The sequence below is a fragment of the Capsicum annuum genome, chromosome 9 (assembly GCF_002878395.1).
Source record: "Capsicum annuum cultivar UCD-10X-F1 chromosome 9, UCD10Xv1.1, whole genome shotgun sequence".
Classification (NCBI taxonomy): domain Eukaryota; kingdom Viridiplantae; phylum Streptophyta; class Magnoliopsida; order Solanales; family Solanaceae; genus Capsicum; species Capsicum annuum.
The window spans coordinates 217,065,092-217,092,172 of NC_061119.1; the positions used below are offsets into that span (position 1 = coordinate 217,065,092).

Sequence of the window (27,081 nt, forward strand, 5' to 3'; positions counted from 1 at the left end):
CGTACCTTGTATTCAATGAATGTTTTTTTTTTTTGGTTTTCCACTCGGTATTTGATATCTGTATTGGGATCAACTAATTTGAATTCGCACCAGATAGGACCCCATTCAGGGGTAGTGCTGCCTACCAAGAATTTTTTCATACCCAGGACTCGAACTCGAGACCTCTAGTCAAGGAAAAAACAGTCCCATCCACTGCATCACATCATTTGGTGGTTTCAGTGAATTTTTATTTATGTATTTTTACTATTTTTCGCTAGAGAGGAATATAATCTCTCCTCATTTTTTCGCGATTTAATATACACGCCAAATATCAAGCATGTTCATCACTCTTGTCACAATTTATAATCATACAAATATTTATCGCATGCTTTGGATTTAGGAAAAATAACATAACATACACCTTCATGTACCATATTTACACAAATCCCCACCTTTAAAAAGTAATTACAAAAATCCCAACAAATTATGTATTTCATTGGATGTATCGGAGAGCTAATTATGTATCTCGACAGACCCAAAATCGAAAAAAATGTATTGAAAGCTAAGTATGTATCTTTACAAGGAAAAAATATATCTTCATTAAATGTATTATATATCTTGACAGACCCACAAAAAAAAATATATCGAAAGTTAATTATGTATCACGACAAAGAAAAAAATGTATTTTCATTAGACGAACCGTAAGCTAATTATGTATCTCGACAGACCCAAAATTAAAATTCCAGTAGCTATGCAAAGTGTCAAAATTTTCTGTAATTAAGCTCAAAACTATAGAAATTTAGTATTAATTTCAAGACACTAAAACCGGTGGCTTGATGTGCTTGAAGGCAAGTTATTGTTAAGCTTCTCTATAAGCCTGGAAATATATTTCATAAAAGAGGCAGCTCGATGCACAAAGCATCCCACATTCACGCAAGATCCAGGAAAGAATCACACAACGGATATAATATAAACAGCATACCCCCACCTCGCAAACATACCCAGAGTAATCCCACAAGTACAGTCGGGGAAGGGTGGTATATATGCAACCATAACCCTACCTTGTGAATATAGAGAGATTGTTTCCAATAGACCCTTGACTCAAGTAAAGCATATCATACAATCAAGTATGTAAAGCAAGTACAGTATCAAAGAGTAGCAACAACAAACAATACGACAATTGAAGCAAGGAAACAAAGTAATACTAAAATCGAAGAATAAGATGTGAAATCAAGTATGTGAAGCAAATACAGTATCGAAGAGTAGCAACAACAAACAATACGACCATTGAAGCAAGGAAACAAAGTAATACTAGAATCGAAGAATAAGATGTGAAACGCTCAACGTAAAATTTAAATATAATCCCAGGCAGTAGGCATTCAAACATTTTTGTTGAAACTAAGAAGATCCCAAGAAATGTTACATTCAACGATTAGAAACTCAGTATCAACATATGCAGAAGGATTCTGTCTATTCCCACCAACTGACAATCAAACGGGATCTTTTGCAAGTCGAGATAGCGCAAACATACATTTCTAACTGAAAACAGACTGTTATCCCGTGGCTAATCAGTCACGCTCGCTGATGGCTGTTAAGTGCTCGTCGATTTCCTCAGTAGATAACACTCTAAAGACGGGATCTTCCTTCCTCACAACTCCAACCTATCAAAGACCAAACGATATTATGATACGAAGCAATGCAACACATCCTAAGCAGCACTACGAACGATAATATGATACGAAGCAATGCAGTTGCACATCCTAGGCAGCACTATGATTCACTAAGACAACGAAAGTGGAATCAGTTAGTGTGATAAAGAGGTCTCATTCTATTGTCTAGTAGCTAGTTATACGAAGATTAAGCAACTACACTATCTAATGGAATATGTATCGCATGACCTGTGATGGTAACCATTCCGAGGTGCGACTCAAGTACTTCTAAATCAATCCCCAAACAAGAAAAAGAAATGATTCCTTTGAAGAAAACCAAGAACAGCAAAAAGCACTGCGCTCCTTCCCCTTCCCCCTTTTTCTTCTCTGCTCAAGTGGTGATCAACACAGGCAATAATAACTGCACTATTAATGGCGGATAATATGTGTATTGTGGAAAGAAACAAATTACCTCAATTTCACTGGCCTTGAAATCCTCTTGCAGAACAGATTGAAGAGCAGAAATTGTAGTCTACAGAACAAAAATAATGTATCAGCAACACTGAAGTGCATTCTCCTAACTTTTTAACATCAAAACCTCATATAGACAGAATTCTAAAAATTACATGAACACGATATACTGAAACTTCACAAATAAAATTGAATCGTTCTCAATCAAATGTATAGCTTGTACAATTTATTTCAAACATCTGCAAAACTATAAGCACTAGCCAAATTAAGATTTCTAAGGCTTTAACAAAAGAATCCATTTACCTAAGCCAGTACATGGAAAAGAAAGCCACTTCTAGATTTTATTAGGAGGTATATATCAACTCTAATATCTTACATTAACCGTAACAGTCTTATACTAAAATTTTTGGTCAATTACACAACAAGATGGGAAATTGTGCAGTCCTTTGCTAGTATATGCAGTGAGGAACAAAACAACAGAAGGAGAATAAAAGCCTTAAACCACATCCAAGTACTCTCATTCCTGTTACCTGAACAGTTTCCTCATAGGAGAAAGCAGGGTTATTTTTCATTTTCTTCTCCAAGAAATTAATTGACTCCTGCTCTTTAGATCCAGCACTTGTAGCCTGCACAAGGTCGATAAATGTAATACATACCATCATAAACAAGATGACAAGCAAGGAAAGTACTAACACTTCAGAAGAACCACAGGATGGGAATTCAAAGTCCGTAACATCCTCTCATAAACTTGCTAAATATTACTAATATGACATGGTGTTCGTACTTTTGGGCCTTTTATGGTGAGTGAGTGTAAGCTACAGTTAAACATTAAAAGAAGCAAAGCACGGAGTCGTAAAGTCTAGATTCTACCTCCTTCAACTCGTCCAGAAACCCTTTCATATGTATGCTTCAACTAATAAATTTCTTGTATCATGTTCAGCAATTGATATTTTAACACATTCATTTCGTATAGAAAATGTGGGTAATAATAGTAAAATATCGTTTTTACCTTGCAGCATTTAAATCAGGTTTTCAGATCCAAAGTACAATCGTCCTTGAATTACAGGATTTTATCTTTTTTCTGATTTTATCTTTCTTCTTGTCTTATTTTTTAATAGAACGAATTATAGGATTTTCAGGATTAGAGTTTTCATGTGCCACTTAAAATCGTCAATGGGTTCGAATCCCAATATGAATACCACACATTGGCTTATGCACAGTATGCAATAAGGTACAAAGGGTGCCAGGACATGATTGAACACAATGGGACAACGCAGTTGGCAAAGATTTGGTCTCTGGCTAGAGGCTATGATAGAGTGGTGTGAAAAAAGAAAGAAAGATGAATTTGAGAGATAAAAGATGATTAACTGATAAGCAAGATGACATCTAAAGATTTCAGACACTATGCTAGATTGCAAAAATACATTCACAAATTAATTGGTACTCTTATAACCACTAAAATGAAAGAAGCGACCCGCTCTTGTGGATTAATTCCTGAAATTACTCAAGCCCCCTAATCTTTCGTGAATCATAATACATATATAAACCTCCTTAGCTGTTGAGAAATTCTTTGACTATGGTAAAGTTCATCAAATCTTTTAGTGCACCCAAGGCCGTGACCTTCAGAATTAAGAAGAAAAGCAAAAAAGAGTGACTACTTGTGATGTGTGTGTGTGTGTGTGTATTGGAACATCAAATGGCTTTTAGTCGTCTTCCACATTTTTATTAGCAGTTTCCTTCAGTAGGGGAAACTTGGTAGGTAGAACATTTTTTCTCCTCCACCCTCTCTACCCTACGTGTAAATATATGCATTATGTATCTGTATATGCATGTGTATATAACTTATGAGACTTATATAGATTAAACAAATTATGCAAATTTGAGATCTGATCATTTGTCTGCCAAGATTCAACTAGCATGATGGCAGCTCGAGCAACTGAATAACCATGACTAGGAAAGGCAGTCACTAGAAGGCCATAAACAGGAAAAAAATTTAACAGCTTTTATTCAGATTGGAAAATCAAATTAAGCAAATACCTTGTGACCAAAAAAATGACCAGCAGGGTCACATTTGAAGAGTTGGGGCCCTTTCTCCTCATCAATGCCCAAAACCATAGCAACTATGCATCAAAAAACAGGAATGAGTAAAAATGCAGAGTCAGAAATGCATTCCCCCTCCTTCCTCACCAACAAAAAGAAAAGTAGGATAAGAGACGCTTCAGATCAAAGGGGCCAGCAACAAACCTACTCCCAGGGGCCTCATATAGGCATGCTGTGTGTAAACCTGAGACTTGTCTGCAATCCTGAAAATACATGTTCTATAGATCATTATACAATTATTAATGGGAAATTAAAGCTGGTCATTCTTCTCATGTACGTAGTTTTATCTGTTATGCATTCAAGCTGATGCATTTACAGAATGTCAACTAAAGAACATTCATAAAATTCTAAAACTTTTTAACTCCTCTAATGAATCAAATAAATGATTGATAGCTTCGAAAATTAAAAGTTGATGGAGAAAAACGTACAAGCGATGTCCTAAGCTGCTCCTTCCATACCAATAATTTGCTATTTTCTTAGAAAAGACCATTGAGGATGGCACTCTAAATTATAAACCGGGAAGGTACAAAGAGAAGAATACAATGAAACAAAAGGAATACCATTTAGACAGTACATCTGCTGGCATTTCATATCCATATTTAAAACGAAACTCAGCAGCTTCATTTCGAGCTTGTTGAACCAAGGTTCTTGCATCAGCTGAAATTGAAAACGTCGAAACAAATTATAGAATCATAGGTTCTGGAAGGAGCTATGCATTGATATTCACATATTGACAGTAATATGATCCATAGCTAAATAAACCTAAAATACGATAAATGGATAACTTTTAAAACTCAAATTGTCCCTAATTAGTTCATAAACATTAAACCATAGCCTCAGTAGCAAAGCATTCTCTTTTGGGGCTAAGCAACAATGCTAAAAGAGATTAATAGGCATCCATACAGGAAAGTTTAGGGTGCAAAAGTTTTCACATTTTTCAACAATTATACACTTATCACAAAAAGGAGGATACATTGATATGTTCCCTTGTTTCCAGAGGAAAAGGTAGACAGATATAAGATGAATCTTTATTAACTGGTAGTTTATCAACAAAAGATTAAAAACATTATTTTCCATGTCTACTAGAACCCCATAAAGATTGCAAACCTGTCATGCCAGTAGCCAATAGTCCGAGATACTTGGTAATTGGGAACAAATGGGATACACTGGTCTGATCCAATAGCTTGTCCTGCTCAGCCAAAACACACATAATGAATCAAACTCCACAGCAGGTCTATATTTCCAAGATTACAAGTCTAATTTATTGGAAACATAATCAACAAAATAGGCTGTACCAGAACAAACCACAACACTCTCTGAATATATACAAAACAATGGCTTCCTTTTCTCACAATTCCCCCAACTTTGCTATATCAGTAATCCTAGATCATATAGAAAATATATTAACTAAGCTTCAATTCCAAGATAATTGGGGTGGTCTTTATGAATTCTCCACATGCATTCTGCTTTATTTGGTCCCGACTACTGGAATACTAAGGAACTTGTCTTTGATCGCAAATTATGAGTTCTAGAAAACAAGAGGTTCCCTAAAACTGTCACTTCTACTTAACGGACCTACAAGTCTCTCAACAGAATAAAAGGACTTATGATTTACAAATGCACAAAAACTTGGAACTTACAGGGGTTTTCCTCTGAGTAACATCACAAACAACTAAGCCTTCAATTCCAAACTAGTAGACGTTGGTTTTATGAACCTTACACATCTATTTTGCTTACTCAAGACCATTTCACTCAAATACTAAAAATCTTATCTTTGACACTAAATTATGAGCTCTGGAAAACTCGACGTACTCTAAATCTCTCACTTCCCCATACACTGATGTACAAGTCTCTCAACAGAGTAGAGGGGCGGAGCTAGAATATGAGTTAAGAATGCGGCAAGATTTAGCAGCTTTGGTCGAAACTTTAGATTTGTCTTTAAATAATCCCTTGAATATATATATATATATATATATATATAAAAGTTATTAATTTAGAACCCCAAACTCATAAGATTCAAATCCTGACTCCGCCTCAAGTTAATAGTAAAAAACACACCTAAAGTATCGTGGTTTATTGAGTCTCATACTTGAACCATCAGGTGTGCAAGTTTTCTACCTAAATTATCACGTAACTATTTGTCAAAACATACCTCAACTATTAATTGTTTGAGTTTCATAGTTGAGGTATGTTTTGACAACTAGTTACACGATAATTTAGATAGGAAACTCAACTTGCTCACCTGAATAAAAACACTAATGATCTACAAATCGCACAGAAAACACTAATAATTTACAAATTGCACAGAAAACACTAATGATCTACAAATTGCTATGTACAAATTGCACAGAAAACACTAACGATTTACAATTTGCTATGTACAAATTACACAGAAAAAACTAATGATTTACAAATGACTTACAGGGACTTTCTTCTGAGTAACAACACAAACAGAGTCCTTCCCACGAACACCAATAGATGTAATTCCAGCTGCCTTCACAGCTTTAAAAGCATATTCTGCTCACAACACATACACACAAAAACTACTTTTTCTATCAACTGAATAAAAATCACATGTTAAAAGTAAGTATTTTTTATTAAAAAAAAATATTAAGAAATTCAAAAAAAAAGCTTACCAACTTGGAAGAGACGACCTTCGGGAGAGAAAATGGTAATGTGACGATCGTATCCTCCTCCGCTTCCTCTACTCATTTTTGTGTTCCTTCTGATTGCTGATTTAGGGTTTTTTTTCAGTATAAAGAGAGTTGTAGATTTCGTGTAGAAGAAGAAGAAGAAAGTGAGAACTATTTTGGGTGACTACTCAAATTCCAAAAATACCCCTCCATTAGGCTTTGTTTGGATGATCCAATGTTAGGACGGACCTATAGCTAATATTTTGGCTACGCACATCTATATCTATATCTATATCTATATTTCTCTCTCTATATATATTATATTAAAAGTATTAAAGACCTTAAAAATAGAGGTGTGCATCGGTCGGTTCGGTTCGATTTGATTTATTGGTTTTCGTTTTTTAAATATGCTAAACCAATAAGATATTTTTTAGCAGTTTTCGATTTATCGATTTTTAATCTTTAACGATTCATTTTCGGTTTAACCGATAAGAAAATACTCAAACATAAAAATAGTAGTGACTAACATGAAAAAAATCGAATCCTAATTGCAATAAAAAATCTTACTTGATGTGTTTTAATTTACAAAAATCTTCAAATTTAGACTAAATGTTGTTAGGAGAAATTAAGAGTTTGTATAATTGAAATAACAGGTTGATTAATATATATATATATATATATTATTGGGTTATCAGTTTACCCAATAACCAATAAGATAAAATCAAACCGAACCAATAACCCAATAATTTTTTTTATAAAACCATTAAAAACCGTTAACCTAATAACAATAAACTAATAATATTTTTATCGGTTCGGTTTATCGGTCGGTTTGGTTTTTGCACAAACCTACTTAAAAATAATGTTTGAATTTTTTACTCTTAATTAAGAGTTTTTGCTTTAAATAAAATCGTCTTTTCACTATTTTTCCTAATATATAAGAGTTGAAAAATAATTAAATATATTTATGATAAAATCATTTCTTGTTAGAATCATCAGAATTAATGACAACTAATTCTTTTTTCATTAGTTTAAGAATTTTAAATCAACTGAATTTGATTTTAAGAATATTTAAAAAATTTAAGAATAAATATAAAAATGTTAGATAAAATCTCCGCCATTGATAAAATTATTTAATTTGAAATAATCAAATATTACACGGGCGAGATACGTGCGGCTAAACTAGTTAGGTATAATTATATAAAAAAAGTACTGTATAAAAGCACCCTAGTGAACCGAAAAGATAACTGAGTGCTTTAGTTTGTAGGCAAAATCTTAAATTTTTTAGCATTAATATATATGTTCGAACCTTTTGAACACCCACAATCCCACCATCAAATATCATCTATTTTCTTTACATTATATAAAAGTATAAGTGAGCAGAAAGCTGTCGGTTGTCATGTCGGTCGGTTTACGTTATACGAGCGTGAGTGAGCAGGTAGCTGATAGTTGTCACGTCGACTTTCATTATATAAGCATGAGCGAGTGAGCAGGGAGTTGACGATTGTCACTCTGACTTCCACCTGTCTACTTGTGATCGAGGGTATTTTAGTAATTTTTTATTTTATATTTTATTGTAATTATTTTTTTATTTTTAATTTGTTATATACTTAAAAATTGCATAAATAATATTATAATTCTGTCAGTGAAACATATGAGATGTATTATTTAGAAAGGGGCCAGAAATACTATCTGGTTCAATTCCCATCAGAAACAAACATCAGGTGTTTTCTTTCCATCTATTTTAGTCTGACAGAGTTATTTGGTATCTGTTGCTTGTGGGAGGTGGCGAGGAGAAACAAAAAAAACTCCTGAACTATTTGAAACGAAGAAAAATATATCTCCATTAATTTTTTTAGCTAAAAAATACTCCTCTTTTTTATTTTTGACTTAAAAATACACATCTTTATAATAAAATGACACCAAACACACCATACATAGGGAGAGTGAGAATGCAAACATGCAAAATTTTGCAATAAATTGAAGCTAAACAATAAATAGGTCCATAATTACCTCTCGACTCAATTTTGAATCTATGAAAATATATAATTAGCTTTCGATAATATATAATTTTTTTCCTCTGTAAAGAATTAAAGATACATAATAACTCTCAATATTTTTTCTCGATTTTCTTGTGTCGAGATATATAATTAACTTTCGATACATCTAACAAAGATATATTTTTTTCTTTATAAAAATATATAATTAGCTTTTGATATATCTTTTTTAATTTTAAATTTATTAAAATATATAATTAAGTAAGTTTTTATGTTATTTTTATAAAAAACAATAAAACATAGAACAAATAATGAACCATATTTGAATACTATTTCCTTTTTTTGTCCCACTTGATTTTCTCCATTACCATTACACTATTCTTCCACTTCATACATCTCCATTTTCTCTCTTAATTCTTCCAACTCATAATTCTTATTTTGCCTCTAAACCCAAAATTCATCATCATTATTATTATATAATTTAATTTAATTAATTATTTTATCTTCTTTAATTATTTCTCCATCATTAAATCTTGCCATTTCCAGCTCCAATTTTATCCAATTTGAGGTACACATTTTCTATATTTATTTTGCTCAGATTTAATATAGTATTTGTATATATTTTTAATGTAAATCTGCTAAAACACTCAATACTGTTTATGAATTATGTGGCATTAAACTGTTCATTTGTGCTTGAATATTATTTATCCTTTTTTTTTTTAGCTGTTATAATTCAGATTTTTTATGTGTGTGTGTTCAATTTTCTTAAAGATCCAATATTTTTTGCAGCTTGAATTGACTGTGTTATTTTATATGTATTTATTTTCGTGATGTGAATTGAGTATATTATGTTATATATGTACTATTTATTGAAGATCCAATCTTTTTTGCAGCTTGAATTGATGTGTTATTTTATATGTACTTTTTTTTTTAGTAAATGCTCTGTTTCCGGCCTGAACTATACACGAAAAATGAAATTGCTGGGACACACCCGAACTTTAGGAGGTCCTATTACCCTGTACTAATTAAAACCGTATTTTTGGCAACCTTAGTGCCTACATATCACATACGTGGCACATCAGTGAATCTAACACACTGAAGGTCCACGTAGGTACTAAGGTTGTCAAATATATGGATTTAAATAGTCAGGGATAATAGGACCCTCCTAAAGTTCGGATGTGTCTCAACAATTTCGTGTATAGTTTAGAGTGGAAACAATTCATTTTCTCTTTTTTTTTGTGTGATGTGAATTGAGTGTATATGTTATATATGTACTATTTAATAAAGATCCATTTTTTTTTTGGCAGTTTGAATTGACTGTGTTATTTTATATGTATTTTGTGATGTGAATTGAGTGTATTATGTTATATATGTACTATTTATTAAAGATCCAATCTTTTTTGCAGCTTGAATTGACTCTGTTAATTTATATGTATATTTTTTTCTGTGATGTGAATTGAGTGTATTATGTTATTTATGTACTATTTATTAAAGATCCAATCTTTTTTGCAGCTTGAATTGACTGTGTTATTTTGTATGTATTTTTTTTTTGTGTTGTGAATTGAGTGTATTATGTTATATATATGTACTATTTATTTTTTGCCTTGGAATTTGTTAAGGATCCAATCTTTTTGCAGCTTGAATTGAGTGTATTATGTTATATGTATTTATTTTTTGGTATACTATTATTTGTCATGAGCCGAGGGTCTATCGGAAACAACCTCTCTACATCTGTGGTAGTGGTATGGACTTCGTATATTTTACCCTCCCCAGACCCCACTTTGTGGGAATACACTGTGTATGTTGTTGTTGTTGTTTGTATTTATTTTCTGCGTTCGACATTCTTAAAGATCCAATCTTTAGCTTATTTTAATACGGAGGCAGAGCCGAAATTCGAAGTTTATGGTCTTGGATTTTTAGCCTTTTTATGTTATTAGGTTGTAGATTACTCCGTCCGTCTCGATTTGATTGTTGTATTTTGACATGACACTGAGTTTAAGAAAGTAGAAGAATACTTTTGAGTCTTGTGGTCTTAAAGATATGTAGAATATACTAAAATTAGTTTAATTTTGTGTCTTAAACATGTTGAAATGAAAGAGTTGGACAAAAAAGGAAAGAAACATCCTTTTTTGAAACGGACTGAAAAAGAAATACTGTGTGCGGAATCGTTTAGCTAAGGCTAGCTCTGTCCTTGTTTGGAGATTTTGGGGTTTTCAAGTTTCCACCTCCATTTGTGTGTGCGCTGAATAAAATTGTTGCCGTCATTCCTTCATGTTGAAAAAGCTGCAATCTTTGTTTTTTTTCTTTTGCTAGATTTATTACTAGTGATTATGATTTGTGCCATGAATGTTGTTTATGTTCCTTGATGTAGTGGTAATTTGCATGTTCAGGGTACTGGATTTCGTCTCTACCCACAAAGTAAGGGTAATATCTGCGTGCATCCTGCCTTTCCCATACTCCACTTGTGGGATCACACTGGGTAGGTTGTTGTTCAATTTAAGCACCTTACCCGTCTCAATCTGCTTTTAATAAAATTGTTGGTATAATTCCTTCATGTTGGTAGAGCTACTGTTTTTGTTTTCTAGTAGTATTATTTGCAGTGGTTGTTGCTTTAGTTACTAGGATTGATTTGTCAGGTAGGAAATAATAACAAGTGGATGGTTCTGGTTCGAAGATAAAATTTGGTCCAACCCTAGGGAGTAAAGCACTTCTTATCAAAGGCAACTCCATTTCGAACCAGAGACCTTGAGAATGGAGGTAATACTTAGTTAAATGTGGTCAATAGGAAGAAACAGCGGTATTATCGTTATCATTCCATGGTTTTGCTGAAACTATCTAGTATTGCATGAAATTACTGAACCTTTGACATGGAAACTTTCAATTCTTATTGGTTGTTACTGAACCTTTATTAGAGGTCGTGTTGAACTGTACAGAAAGATATTGATTGAAATAACGGGTGAAGGCAGGATGCTGGTTTTTCATCATAAAGTGAAGGAGCTAGAAAGGGTCGTAGACTCTAAATAGCAATGGCCTTTAAGTATTGGATGATTTTTGTTGTGCTTGGACTTGATTAATGTAAAAGGGCAGCGGGTGCACTAAAGCTCCCGCTATGCGCAGGGTCCGGAGAAGGGCCCCACTACAAGGTGTATCGTACGCAGCCTTACCTTGCATTTCTGCCAGAGGTTGTTTCCCAAGGCTTGAATCCGTGACCTCCTGGTCAAATGGCAACAACTTTACCTGTTTACTAGAGGTGTATTGGACTTGATTAACGTAAATTGTAAAATCTATCTCTGTTTGCTTCTCATTGTGGGACTACACTGGTTATGTTGCCTTTGTTGTTATACTCTCAAATTTAGAGAAGGAAGCTTATGGAGGACAGCTCTTTTTGATTGATCAGAGTACTATTTGATTGCCGTTTCTTAAAGATGCTTACTTCATTATTTGAGAGCATACAATAGTTTCCGTTATTATCTGTCAAAGGTGACTTTCTACGATCTATAAATGTCTGGTTTTATGGTCCATATCAAGATTTGTGCGTGTGAATCTCTAACTGCACCTTTTTTACACGAAACAGCACTTCTATTTTTACCTCAAAACATTTTCCTTTCACTGATTGACAGATGTTAATCTGAAGCAAACTCAATGTCCATTGTGGTGGAATGAGTTCAAGTCCAGACATCGAGCTTGAAGGATGAAGGGAGGTTTGAAGGTGTCACAGATCTCTCTCATCCTTATTGGATTCGTATGTGCTACCATTCTTCTTTTGGCGTATGTGAAAAGCCTATTTCTTTCTTCTTCACTACTACCTCAGAATCACGTCTTGCAGCTTTCTCCAGGTTTGTATAAACCCTCTGATGTACCATTGCTGCCTTTTCATTTTTTTCGTTATTACGTGTTAGTTAATATCTTTATCAAGTTTAAGGATTATGGTTGTATTTTACATTGGAGCTCTTTGCTGTTTGTGCTAGAGCATTTTCACACTAAACGAAGAAGTCCTTTGTTAACCATTCAAACGTTTTATATATCTTTTGAGTGCAATAGGTCTTTCTTAGTTGAGATGCGTTTATGGGTTTAAGTTTGCACAGAACACCAGTATAGTTAATATCAACGGCTTATTGTGAGGATATCTTATGAAGAAAGCTTGTCTAAATGGGAAAGTAACATTCGAAGTGAATACGCCTCATTTTTTTACGAGAGTTTAGGATACGTTATTACTTGGCGGACATGGAATCTCTAATACATACACCTTTTGTCAAATGGTATGGTTGGATCTTTACCACATTCATCTTACTTTATGGTGGATACACTGCTGACCTTATTGATCTAGCCGCATTTTGCTAAACCGTAGTTTTTTAGTTCTCAACTATTTATCTCCTAAAAGAATGGTCGAGTTTGTGTATATTCCGCAACTACTTTTTAAGTAATGAAGGCACTACTCCGAATTGGGAGTTAGGACTCAACCCTTTGGTGGACATGTTGCGGGATCCTGTTGAATTACTTATTTATACTCTCTTCTCTGGCAGATCTTAGAGTGAAAGATGAAGACGCTTTGGGAGAAGGAAGCGGATCCGAGCAATCAGTAGACAGTGTTATCCTTGAATCTGAGAAATATCCTACTTATACCAACTCTTCACCAGTAATTAAGGTGACTGAAGAATTGGTTACTCACGAAGAAATAGGAGGTGGGTGTTGTTTCGTACGTCATTATTTCCTCACCCCGAAGTACAAAAACCTTGATGAATTAGAAGAGTCCTTTAACATCTCTACGGTATTTGAAATTGTGGCTGCTTTTGTCCTTCCAAATTTAAACAAAAGAAGAACTACCCTCTCCTCAATAGTAAACGTAAAAGTAACTCGTACTCTAGCTTGTTTTTGACTGGTAAACTTGATTTGCATTCACAAAATGATATGTTTTTTCTTGAGAAGAGTGTCTATCGGAAAGACGGAAACCACCTCTCTACCTCCCAAGGTAGGGGTAAGGTCTACGTACACTCTACCCTACCCAGACCCCACTTGTGGGATCACACTGGGCATATGCTATTGTTGTTGCATAGTGCATCGTAATGGATTACTTTCATGGGGTTGTTTTTGACGTGCTAAAGTGAACAGACTCTTTTGTTTTGCTCTGAGATACTAGGAAAGTTAGCTGATCTCTATTCTCCACCATTTGATATTTTAATTGTGTTCTTCGACAGTGCAGGTATTGTTCCCAACTTTACTGAAAATGGAGATCTAAAAGACGTTTCAGACAAAAAAAGTGGTTCGATAGAGCAGCTTACTGATGTTTCCACTCTTGTGAACTCTGGCAATGAACATAGTGAAAATTTGACAATTACCCCGGAAAGACGAGGTAACCTATCTTTCGTTTCTTGTTCTTATTTATCTAATCATTGATTTGTTTTTTCATTTTTGCTGTCTGCGTGATAATTGATGTCGTTTAGCTATGAAATTGTCTACAAATTCTTGAGATTCTTATAATATGGCAAGCCGCGTTTTCAGATTGCAACTTAGCTAAAGGCAGATGGGACATAGATGATAGCCGACCTTTATATTCTGGATTTGGCTGCAAGCAATGGTTGTCATCTATGTGGGCTTGCCGCTTGACACAACGTACAGATTTTGAATATGAAAAGTTACGTTGGCGACCCAAAAACTGCGAGATGGGAGAGTTTACAGGTGTTAAGTTTCTCAAAAGGTAACGTAATTTTTCTTATGAAGTCTTTATTTCTGACTCTTGAATCCAACTCCGATGTGGTCTATGAAAGAGCAAAATATTCCTTATTTACTGGATGAAATGCTTACCTTCGTGCTGTCGGCTATTGTTTCGAGGCTAATAAGATAGGTGTTTGGCTGAATCGAAATATTGAAATGTATGTCAAACATGAAATGTATCATCTGTGACAGTAGACCTCTTTTTTTTTTTTAAAATCTCGTGGCTTGTTCCCCATCCTTGTCTTGCACATACGAACATGCAAATTATGAAAAATTATGTTCTCACATCTTTCGGTAAGTTAATTCTTGTTGCTTAGCATTGCGATCTCGAACTTATCTGAATCTAGTTATTCGACATGTAAGTGATTCACTAAATTTGATGGTGCATCTAGGATGCAAAACAAGACCCTGGCGTTTATCGGAGATTCGCTTGGTAGACAGCAATTTCAGTCACTTATGTGTATGGTTACTGGTGGAAAAGATAGACCTGATGTTCGTGACGTGGGGCATGAATATGGTCTTGTGCAATCTCGTGGTTCTAAGCGACCTGATGGATGGGCTTATCGATTTCCAGAGACCAACACGACTATCCTTTACTATTGGTCTGCTAGTCTCTGCGACTTAACACCTATAAATCCATCCGACCCTGCTACCGATTACGCCATGCACCTCGACCGTCCTCCAGCATTTTTGAGTCATTTCCTCCCGAGGCTCGATGTCATTGTTCTAAACACAGGACATCATTGGAATAGAGGAAAACTCAAGGCCAACCGATGGGTCATGTATGTAGACGGTGTTCCTAATACAAACAAGAAGACCGCGACTATTGGTGGTGCCAAGAATTTTACCATTCACAGTATTGTCAATTGGGTGAACTCACAGCTACCGAAATACCCTCACGTAAAAGCATTCTACCGGTCTATTTCCCCTAGACATTTCTTCAACGGAGATTGGAACACCGGAGGTACCTGTGACAACACTACACCACTTTCCGAGGGGAAGGAAGTTCTACAAGACGAATCAAGTGACTACGATGCAGCGCGGGCTGTAAGAGGCACATCCGTTAAGCTTCTGGACATCACGGCTTTATCTCAGCTGAGAGACGAGGGTCATATATCTCGATACAGCATCAAAGCAACACCAGGAGTCCAGGATTGTCTGCATTGGTGCTTACCCGGTGTTCCGGATACATGGAACGAAATCCTTTTCGCTCAACTTTGACATACCTTAACTCGCAAACGACTTCATCTGCCATCAGAGGAACGCGAGTCGCCAAATATTACATGAATAATGTCAGGTGAGGCGGGTTTTTTTCGTCGACGGAGAGATACCATCCAACAACTTGTAGAACTAATACACATACAGGGAACTGTAGATGCTGCTCTGCTATATGCTAAAGAATAGTTGTATGCAAGAGCCTTGATTGTATACTATATATTCTACTTGATTTTTGTACTATTTAGATATATGAGAAAACTATCCAAGGTTATTTATCTGTTAATCAAGTATGATTCTTATAAATTTTGCAATTTGTGACCGGTAAAGTTGTTGCCATGCGACCAGGAGGTCACGAGTTGAAGCTTGGAAACAGTCTCTGGTTGAAATGCAAGATAAGGTTGCATACGATACACTCTTGTGGTGGGGCTCTTCCCCGGACACCGTACATAGCGGTAGCTTTACTACTGCACCGGGTTGCCTCTTTTTTTTTGTGAAAAATATTCCCTCCGTTTCAGAATAAGTGAATTGTTGGGGTATTTATTGGTGTTTCAAAATAAGTGAATCATTGAATTTTTTTTTCAAGTTTGCTCTTATGATTTGACAATCAATTAACTGAAAAGATATTACAAGGTCAACTTTTTCTTTTTTTGGGGTAAAAATAGAAAGTTGTGTTAAATTTATGTCTTTAATATTTTTTCTTAATATGTGTGTCAAAATCCAACAATTCATTTATTATGAAATAGAGGGAGTATTAAATTACTTTTAACTTTTATATAATTTTAGAGTAAAGCATTTAGTATTCCTGAATTATGACCAAATTTTCTACTGACACTCTAACTTTATGGGGGTTTTATTACCCTCCTGAATTAAATTTTAGCATATTTTTGTCATTTTTTTTTGTTGATGTGACATTTTTTGTCAATTTTTTTAGCTGACATAGTGCCCATTATATGTAATAAATGTGTCACGTCAGCATAAAAGAGTGACAAAAATATGCTAAAATTGAATTCAAAGATAATAGTACCCTTGTGTAGTTGCAGTGTTTCGTAGCAATTTTGGCCATAATTTGGGAGATACTGGATGCTTATATCGATAATTTTACCAATGAGCAAAACATAGTTCATAAACAAAGTATTGAAATATCCTTAAGGTATCGAATTGATAATTTACATATTTTATGTATGTGCAAAATATTGTTCATAAACAAGGTATTAAAATATCTTAAGGCGTGGAATTTGATAATTTACATATTTTATGTTCCATTTATAAATAAACGCTTGCGATAACCTGCTATTGCAAACTTTCAAATACATATAATTTTATAAATTTTTTTGGTCTAAACAAATAACAATAGCAATAACTAGCTATTCTTTAATTAATATATAATTCTCCGATGGTATGAACAATCTATCCACGTTGATATTAAAATACTATTAAAAAAATGATAAATTACAATAATTGTCAGTCCAAAATATTTATAGTCATATAAAAACGATGATGGAGGGAGTATATTTGGAGAGGATAGTATGTACATAGATCTTTATCAGGGGTGGCTCAAGGGTCAAATTAGTAAAACGTTTGTTTGACGCCTCCAAAATTTTGAGCCCCAAAAAATTTGATATGAATTTTATGATTTTAGTTTCACTTAAAATAATATTAAAGCTTGTAAAAGATAAAAGGTACAAAGTTTAAATTAAAAAAAAAAAGAAATCTACTTTTATCAAAAATATATTAGAACTTTGATTTAAATAATTCAAATCTTCGTATTAATAAATAATTTTTTTATAATAATATTCAAGGGAATACGTTGCACACAAATAACTAACATTTTATTAATTAAAAAAAGTCCTTCCTTTTATAAATAATAACATTACTACGTCAATGTAATTGCTTAATATCTTCTATTTCCCTTAAAAAAAAGTAATACGTAAAAACCAAAAAATAATTTTAAATTATTAATAATATTTTTATTATGTATATATATTTAAGGTTGTATATTAAAAACTTTTTTTCTTTACGTCACTAATTTTATTGAGAATAACTTGATCTGACTTTGAAGACGGCTAGAGAGGAAAAAACCAAAAGAAAACTACAAATAATTAAAAAGAAAAAAAGTAAAACAACCTCAAACATACTTAGTCACCTTCTCTATTTAGTTATGTCCTTTAATTTTTTTGAGTCAAAATTCCATAAGTAAAAATTTGTTTGACATCCATGGCTAGAAAACCTGTTAGCCGTGGCCATTACAGAAAAAAAGTAAAACAACCTCAAACATACCTAGTCACCTTCTCTATTTAGTTATTTCCTTTAATTTTTTTGAGTCAAAATTCCAAAAGTAAAAATTTGTTTGACGGGCTAGAAAATCTGTTAGCCGTGGCCATTACGTGTTCATAACATACTTTATATAATATTAACATCACACCATTAAGGTAGATTCGCGATACGGAGAAGTTTTTCTTTCTTCCGTCACGTTAAAAGAAGAAGAGGAATAACAACGAAATCTACATTTCATAAAGTTCCTCTTCTTCTTCTTTATATATATAGATATATATTTGAATTTTACATACATTTTTACGTACATTTTTTCATATTTTACCTGCAATGGCTGATCAAGAAGAGTTTGTAAGATCAGTAGAAGATGGAATAAGGCTATTGAAACGTATATATTTTGGAAAAGATCGTGCAGTTGCACCACAGAAGCAACAGATGACGACGGAAAAGGCTAAGTTGGAATCATCGTATATTCCAACATCCCCAATGATGTATGCTGTGATTGAGAATCCAGCAATGGTTGATAACCCGGATATTCCAAGTTATCAACCTCATGTGCATGGCAAGTGTTATCCACCTGCCTTGATCCCCTTGCAGATGAACGAGATTTCGGTTATGGCTGATTGTTATTATGATACAGCGTTTGTTACTGTTAAAGGATCGTGGAGGTTGCATTGTATTATGACTTGCAAGAGTTGTGATTGTAGGATTGCTGTTGCTATGGGAGAGCAGGTAATTTCAGAAATTTACCCTATGTATCGTATTTCAAGATTCAAACGAGTTTTTCTTTGATCATGATTGTTTTATATGCCTTTTATGTTAATTATAATACTTTTTACATAGTTTCCAAATATGTAAATTTTGTCTCGAAAAACTTAAAAGATTCCATGTAGTAGCATACAGTCAAAATCGATCAGCCATTGTGACGGAGGGAGTAAGATTTATCTAGTTTATTTTTAGGACACGAGGTTCAAGCCGTCTTGCAAAAATGTAGGATAATATTGCGTATAATAGATTCTTGTGGTTAGACCCTTCTCGGGACCTATAAAATTTTACTCTTTTTCGATTTTGTAATACATGTAAAGTGTTGTTCTAAATAGACTTATTACGAAGTGTTGTTCTAAATAGACTTATTACAAGAGTTGATGGTCAAAAACATACCTAGACTATCGCCTTTTCGTGAGTTTCATACCTTAACTGCTCATTGTTCCATTTGCCTACGTAAACTATCAATCTCTAAACACATCTTGACGCTGAGTTGCCTTACACGTCCCAATTATATATTGGGATACAAATATTTGATCAACTCAGCATCGAGGTGTTCTTTCTCAGGAGAATGGCATTTGTAGTTTATTTCCTTCCAAAAAGATACTATACACTTTAATTTTCCGATAAAGATGTCGGTGATAATGATTTAGGATATCGAAGGGGTTTTGTAGATTTGTAGGTTACGAAGGACATGACCCTTGATAGAAAGGTGTGGAGGAGGTGAATTAGGTGCGAGAGTTAGTGGATAGGAGTACGTCCGTAATAGTAAGGAGAAGTGTTGTGTTTGTATCTACGCCTTCTTGTTCGTAGTGTTCTGATGATGTTTGTGATCTCGAATCGATAGTATATAGTATTACTCCGTCGGTGTCTTGTTTCTTTTATTATCCAGTCATGCGTTATCTCATTTTGTTGTTTATTTTTATGTTCTTTATTTGTTATACTGTTATCTGTCCCGAGCCGGGGGTCTATCGGAAACAACCTCTCTACTTCATTTGAGGTAGACTGCGTACACTTTACCCTCCTCGAATCCCACTTTGTGGGAATACACTGGGTATGTTGTTGTTGTTGTATACAATATTTTGCTTCCCAAGTCAAAAGCATCTGAATGTTAAAGGCAAAGTATGTATAGTTCTTTAGCGATATGGAATTTGCGATTTCAATTTGAAGTGTTGTATCGTTGAATAGTTATATCGTTTATTTTTAATCCTTTCGATTCTCTTGTTTCACAGAAGTGAAACATTGCTAATTGTTTGTTTCTCAAGTGATGCATTATTTGGCTAACAGGGTTCAATTCTAGGTGTCGAGGTTGAGTTACCGAGCAAATCATACAGTACTAAACTAGTTGCCGAGGATGATGAGAAGGAAACTAAAACGATAGCCAAAATTGAAGACGGACGCTTTCTGAAGCCCCATATATTTACCATTACAATACCAGAGGTAACTAACTTTCTTCTATATAATTTGCTTTCTTATTTCGTCTGTGATTGTTCATTTTGGATTTACGAGTCAAAAACACACCTATGGTATCCCGGCTTTTGATGTGAGTTTCCTACCTGAACTATCAGCAAATATTTACACACACCTCAACTATCATTTGTCGTTCAGGTAGGAAAAGTGAACGACTGATAGTTGAGGTGTGTTTCGACAGAACTTTTGGTGATAGTTCAAGGAGGAAACTCGAAAAATCGGGATACTTTAGGTGTGTTTTTGATCGTTCTCTCTTCATTTTACTAATGGAATTACCTTTTCAGATTGATGGGGGAACCTATATCTCGGTCACTTTGAGATGGTCTCAGAAGTTATTGTATCGCGATGGCCAATTTACCTTGAGCATACCGTATAGTTTCCCGGAGTATGTGACTCCAGCTGGAAAGAAGATAACTAAGAAAGAAAATATAAAGTTTAACGTTAACTGTGGTCCGGGAATTGAGGTTTCGTCTAAGGCTATCAGTCATCCTTTTAAGGTGAAGCTTGTCGAGTACTCTATCGATTTGTAATTTGTTGGTTGATGAAGTAACTCTTAACAGTGGTTTCGATATTGGTATTTTAGGAGCTAGAAGATGAAGATGAAGATGGAAAGTCGGGCTTGTTCTATGACGCTAATGTCTTTAACTGGTCGAGCAGCGATGTTGTCATTACTTACAAGGTACGCTGTTCATGTCGAAAGTACAAATTCTGAGTCGACTAGGTTAATATGTCGCTGTCTGTTGTTTATAATATGCATGTCTGCTGCAATTTCATTTTAGCAACGTTAAAGTGACTTAGAAACGTATCAAGATTTGGGTTCTGATCGAGGAACTCTCTCATCGATCATTGCTGTGTTTTCAGATCTCGAGTCCTAACTACCATGGCAGCGTACTTCTGCAATCTCCGGAACAACATGACACGGACCAGAGAAAGATGTTCAGCTGCTATCTTTTTCCGGGTGCACTGGAGTGTAAAAAGGTTGGTGTTTTTCATCGTCTTCTTGTTCATTTCTCGAGAAGTTTTTACTAGCAAAGTTGAAATAGTAAATCTTCTAAACTCTTCTAAACTAAGCAATATGTTGAATCTAGAAATCGATTTACGGTCAAAAGATGTGGTAAACTAGCTAAAATATGTTTGAACAGCAAACTACAAAGAGATAAGCATCTAGTATCTCCCCGAACTATGGCCAAAGTTGCTACGACACAATCCAACTTCACAGGAGTTCTATTACCCTCCTGAACTCAAGTTTAGCGTATTTTTGTCACCCTTCTGTGCTGATGTGGCACCTTTATTACATAAAATGGGGCCCATGTCAAAGGTGCCATGTCAGCTAAAAGGATAACAAAAATATGCTAAAATTTAGTTCGGGGGTAATAGGACCCCCGTGAAGTTAGAGTTTGTCGTAGCAAATTTGGTCATAGTTCGGGGGTACTAGATGCTTTACTCAACTACAAAATATTTGCAGTTTAAGGTTTCTTGATCATCATAGTTGATTCATAAGGCCAAGCTGCCAAAGTCGCTAAAGTAGTGATAAATCATGTTAATAAAACGGGTTCTATAGAAAGTCCGTCTATTCCTAATCTCCACTGGGAATCAAAAAAATCGATCCATTTATAATCCTCTACTCGTTGAATTAATGGATCATCCGATTGTAAATGATAACAAAATGCATAAGTCGTTAGAAGGAGTTCATGCCAGGAAGACAACTTCACACACTTTTACCTCCGCCACACTTTTACCTCCGCCTTTATAACGTGGAAAAGATTCTTACATTCGATGAATATGGTGACTTGCTTTCCGTTATTGGTTCTTAAGGTTCCTCTTTTTCTTTTCGTTTCATTTCCTTCGAACTTTGTTATAGGTATTCAGGAAGGAGGTGATTTTTCTTGTTGATATAAGTGGTAGTATGAAGGGAAAACCAATTGACGATACCAAACAAGCACTCTCTGCAGCATTATCGAAACTTGATTCCGAAGATTTGTTTAATATAATAGCTTTCAACAGTGAAGAGTTCCTATTTTCATCGTCATTGGAGGTTGCAACCAAGGAAGCTATTGACAATGCAACTCAGTGGATCGACATGAACTTTATTCCTGGCGATGGTACAAGTATCTTGAATCCATTGAAACAGGTCCACTTATCTTCTCGTATACTTTTCAGTAGTACGCTATCATTTATCAGTAAGATGCTGGTGTCGTGATAACACATCGATTCTAGTGATGTGCAACGGTTAGAAAACGAGTAGCTTTAGATAATCCTAGTTTGCCTTTAAAGACAGTATTTAGTGTTGGATGAGGCTGCATACAATAGATCCTTGTGGTCCGGTCCACCCCCGAACCCCGCGCATATCGGGAGCTTTAGTGCACCGGGCTGCCCTTATTTAGTGTTGGATTGAAATGGACTTGAATAGAGCTGAATGGATATGATGGTTTGTATGGCTTAACCGCACCAGTTTGGGACTGCGTGTAGTTAATGGAAATCATTTTTGTGACGAAACTGATAGCATTGCTTTTTTCCTTTCAGGCCATAGGTATGTTTTCTAATGGGGGAGAATCCATGCCTATCGTTTTTCTGATCACAGACGGAGCTGTTGAAGATGAAAGACAGATCTGCGAATTCATGAAGAATCATCTTACACAAAACCGAACAATGTGCCCACGACTTTACACATTTGGCATAGGTATACATTATATGCAGCCTCGAAACCAGTGGAGTCTTGTCTGTAGGGATACATGATCTGCATTCTTCTCTGCTCTTTCTGTTTTTCGGTTTCAAAACCGAGTGACATTATCTCAAACTGTACCATATCGGCATTTACAAACATAGGACTTCAGGATTTTCCGTTGAGGCTATTACTAGCTTATTACCATATAATCGATACTCTTCAATCTTCATAGCCAACTTAATCCCAATGGTTGCATGCTGTTTCGGATCTCTGTGCTCAGATTCTCTCCGTCTCTCTCTGCGATGAGTAATTTGTTGTTAGTACAGTTCTTTTTCAATATCTGATTCAAATTTGAAAATCTTTCAGGATTATTCTGCAACCATTATTTTCTCCGCACACTAGCAATGATGAGTCGCGGCCATTATGATGCTGCTATGGATGTTGGTGAGTCTGTACAAAGTAATTCTTTTGAGAACTGTTGCCGAAAAGCTTTTATCACATGACTGAATGGCGGGGCTATCATTAAACTGGTTTGATGGTTACTATCTTGTGGTTTCTGCATAATATACTGCACTCACTTAATCACCTTATCGATCTATAGTCATATGATTGGTGTAGTTTCCGAGTGTGTCCCAAAAACATCGTTTCAAAAGATAGTGTTTCGTTGCAGACTTTCGTCATATTTTGCTAAAACACTTAGATTTAGGTTACCTGCTTTTGTCGTGCGAATTCCTTATCTGTTGTGACCTGAAACCATTTCTTGCGATGTTGCTTTTGCAGAATCACTTGAAGTTCGATTGGAGAGGCTATTCTCCAGGGCGTCGTCCGTCATCCTTGCAAATATTGCCTTTGAGAACCTTGATGGTCTTGAAGAACTTGAGGTGCTCTTATGAATCTATGCTATCCTACTGATATCTCTTGCTATGATGATGAATATGAACAATGATTTTTTCGAGCTCTCAGTGTCGTTTCAAAAGACTGCTATAGTTACATGATACAGTTTTACCTATGTAATCGGAAAAAGCCTCTCTACCTCTGAGGTAGGGTAAGGTCTACGTACATTCTATCCTCCCCAGACCCCACTTTGTGGTATTGTACCGTATATGTTGTTGCAGTTTTACCTATGTTAATACATTTTCGTAACAAAGAACTGTTAAATTTTGTGTTAGGTGTATCCGTCTCAAATTCCAGACCTTTCATCCAAAGGCCCGATAGTCCTATCAGGAAGATACCAAGGAGTGTTTCCTGAGATGCTCAAAGTTAAGGGAATCCTAGCGGACACGAGTAAATTCTCCGTGGAGCTGAAAGGGTTCAAGTCGAAAGCAATTCCTCTCGACAAGGTAAGGCACCGCAGACTCAGTAGCAGATGCATGTTTTGTGGCTTTCGGATTTTCCTGTCAGTCTAGTCTATATATCTAAACACCTCAACTTGGTCTTGACTGACAACAAAACGCTCCAACTCATTCCTACTGTGTCTCATGGACACCCGACACTGACATGGCACATGAATTTTGGAGGTGTCTGGATGACCGTTTTGTAACTTGGAGTGTTCAACTAACACAATGGAGACGAGTTGAAGTGTCTAGTTTATCTGTCTTTTTTCTTGATTGAACGACTGAGAGAGTTTTATGGCTTTCCGCTTCCAATTTCCAAATTTATGCACTTGGTTTAAGAGGATCCTCAATAATATTGATTTCATTACGTGTATTTTGAACACGCAGGCAAGGGTGAAGCAGCAGATTGAAATACTCACAGCTCAGGCATGGTTTACAGAAAAAAAGGATCTCGAACAGAAGGTTGTTACATGAATGGTTTCTTGCTTTTGTTATCGGTTAGCATATGTTGTTTATTATGTTTACATGATCACGCTGTTTTGCTAATGTTACTGTTCCTTGCATGTACGCTCTGCATTGCTTTCCTGTTAGTAGCCATGTTTCCTTAGCTGTTGCTTTTCCTTTTCATTACTACTTTGATTGGTTTCACTTTAGCCGAGGGACTTTGAGAGACAGCCTCTCTACCTTCACGAGGTAGAGGTAAGGTCTGCGTACACTCTACCCTCCACGCACTCCACTTTGTGGAATTTCACTGGGTACGTTGTCCTAATCCTATATATTAACCCACTGTTTACATTCTTGACTTAATTCTCAAATCGTTTTCACATGACAGATAGCGAAAATGAGTACACAAAATGCAGTAATCTCTCAGTATACACGTATGGCATTGGTGCAGACGGAAAGAGTGAAAGTCATTAAGCCAACCGCGAAGAGGAAGGTATGATTGAATACATTTTTTCAAGAAAACAAGTCTTGAGTGTTTTTAAGAAATCGTTTTCCTTGAGCTGAGGGTCTATCAGGAAGAGTCTCTCGACCTCTCAAGGTAGGGGTAAGATCTGCGTTCATCTTACCCTCAACAGACCCCACTTGTTGGACTACACTGCATATCTTCTTGTTGTTAACAGCACATGGCATAGATACAAGACTATAACATTTCACCATCACACGCGCCTTCTTTCTGTAACCGAAGTTATCTGAATCAGGTTTACTCTGCCGATGAGAAGATAGAGGAACGCTTAGTACAGAAGACAGTATTACTACACTCCCTTGGCTTCGGTTTTGGTAACCTCATTGCTACGATTGAGAATATACCTCCTGGTGCCATCGATACAGAGGACGAACCAGCAGAGATTATAGCAAAAGCAACATCTAACTGTTGTGGGAAGTTGTGTGGTCTATGCTGCTGCTGCAGTTGCTGCATTAGGACATTTTCGACGATGAATCATCAGTGTGCCATTGCACTCTCACAATGTCTAGCTGCTTTGGGATGTTTAGTTTGCTTTGCTTGTTGTAAATACTGCTGTTGTGAAGGTCATAAATAAGTTGCATCAACTCATCGTTTTCCGTGCCGCACCCGTCTCAGATTCTCCAGAAATATACCACTTTTGAATTCCGTGCCGCACCTGTGTCAGATTCTCTAGAAATATACTACTTCTAGAGAATCTGACACGCCTTCGTTGACATTTTCCACGTCGCACCAGTGTCAGATTCTCCAGATATACACATATACACTACTTCTTCTGAAGAATCTGACACGCCTCTGATACGCCTTCGATGACATTTTTGAAGAGCCTGAGCAACACAGACTTCCAACTTTTTTTCCCACCAAGATTTTTGTTGTATGTTGTGTGTCAAGTGTCAACTAATGATAGATTATACAATTAGTTGATAGTGAAAATACTCATGGTTTTTTTTTTTTTTTTTTTTTTGGCTCCCCATATTTTTGTATCCATTTTTTTATTACAATACTTGTCAATAGGTACATGTTTTTATTATTCTACTAAGCAATTGGTCAAGAATATTATCAATCTGTAAATAATTGTACTCAATTGGTTTTGTTGTACTCGTTTTGGAGCCTGATTAGTCTAGCTTTGCATCGGGAAGTCCTACTTTTGGGGTAGGTAATTTCATTTCCGTTCAAATTGGAGATTTCTGGTTAATGATGGAGAAATTTTTTACGAATAATTACCACCACACTAATGTAGCATTTTTGACGTGGACCCCATTTTATGTAATAAAGGTGCTACATCAGTACAAAAGGGTAACAAAAATACGCCAAAAAAGAGTTCGGAGGGGCAGGGGGTAATAGGACCCCTGTGAAGTTGGGAGTGCGTTATAACAACTTTAACCATAGCTCGGGAGTACTGAATGCTTATCTCTAATATAAAATTGATCATTTTCTAGCTTAAGTGGCAAGTAATATAGATACCATAAAATATAGTAATTATATTCCAGATTATTGACCAACCAAAGAACTGTGGGGGCAAAACAAGGACCATGATATATTATTTTTTTTAAATTTTTCATTCGGCGTTTAATATTTATATTGAAATTCGTGTCATCGTCAAAAAATCTTATATCGTGGAATAAAGCGCTCCGATCTTTAGGTGTGCGATTCCATATCTAACGAGGCTGATACTTGAGACCTGTAGTTAAAGATGTACTTTATTATTGAGATGTAATTTTAAAGCAATGAACTTTGATTAAATTAAGAAAAGTGAAATTTAAAAAGCATAAACAGACAAATAATCTCAAAAGCTTATGGTATTAAAGCAATATTAACAGATGTCCAATTAGAAGAAGGTATGGAAATTAAAGCGA

General features: G+C 35.3%; 3 protein-coding genes across 5 annotated transcripts; 2 read left to right on the top strand and 1 right to left on the bottom strand.

Moving 5' to 3' along the window:
• Positions 1-1,311: 1,311 nt before the first annotated feature.
• On the bottom strand, positions 1,312-7,078 carry LOC107840898 (proteasome subunit alpha type-6). The gene is made up of 9 exons (XM_016684843.2): positions 6,836-7,078; positions 6,622-6,716; positions 5,307-5,388; positions 4,760-4,856; positions 4,344-4,402; positions 4,137-4,219; positions 2,630-2,725; positions 2,101-2,160; positions 1,312-1,640 (listed from the first exon to the last, which is right to left on the bottom strand). The coding sequence occupies exons 1-9, from the start codon at positions 6,909-6,911 to the stop codon at positions 1,548-1,550; spliced, it is 741 nt and encodes a 246-aa protein (XP_016540329.1). The 5' UTR covers positions 6,912-7,078; the 3' UTR covers positions 1,312-1,547.
• Positions 7,079-9,136: 2,058 nt separating this feature from the next.
• LOC107840897 (protein trichome birefringence-like 16) lies at positions 9,137-16,039 on the top strand. 3 transcript variants are annotated; one of them, XM_016684841.2, is made up of 8 exons: positions 9,144-9,394; positions 11,217-11,305; positions 11,463-11,583; positions 12,447-12,662; positions 13,350-13,508; positions 14,027-14,176; positions 14,326-14,521; positions 14,931-16,039. In XM_016684841.2, exons 4-8 carry the CDS (start codon positions 12,518-12,520, stop codon positions 15,757-15,759), a joined length of 1,479 nt encoding a protein of 492 aa, XP_016540327.2. In that variant the 5' UTR covers positions 9,144-9,394; positions 11,217-11,305; positions 11,463-11,583; positions 12,447-12,517; the 3' UTR covers positions 15,760-16,039. The 3 variants fall into 3 exon arrangements, with proteins under 3 accessions (XP_016540328.2, XP_016540326.2, XP_016540327.2); XM_016684840.2 differs by lacking the exon at positions 11,463-11,583 and having other exon boundaries at positions 9,142-9,394; XM_016684842.2 differs by lacking the exons at positions 11,217-11,305; positions 11,463-11,583 and having other exon boundaries at positions 9,137-9,394.
• A 1,909-nt stretch (positions 16,040-17,948) lies between these two features.
• LOC107840896 lies at positions 17,949-25,898 on the top strand. The gene is made up of 13 exons (XM_016684837.2): positions 17,949-18,759; positions 20,080-20,232; positions 20,547-20,759; positions 20,846-20,941; positions 21,124-21,240; positions 22,124-22,393; positions 22,786-22,942; positions 23,294-23,371; positions 23,708-23,808; positions 24,097-24,267; positions 24,649-24,723; positions 25,094-25,198; positions 25,464-25,898. Exons 1-13 carry the CDS (start codon positions 18,358-18,360, stop codon positions 25,800-25,802), a joined length of 2,277 nt encoding a protein of 758 aa, XP_016540323.2. The 5' UTR covers positions 17,949-18,357; the 3' UTR covers positions 25,803-25,898.
• Positions 25,899-27,081: the final 1,183 nt, after the last annotated feature.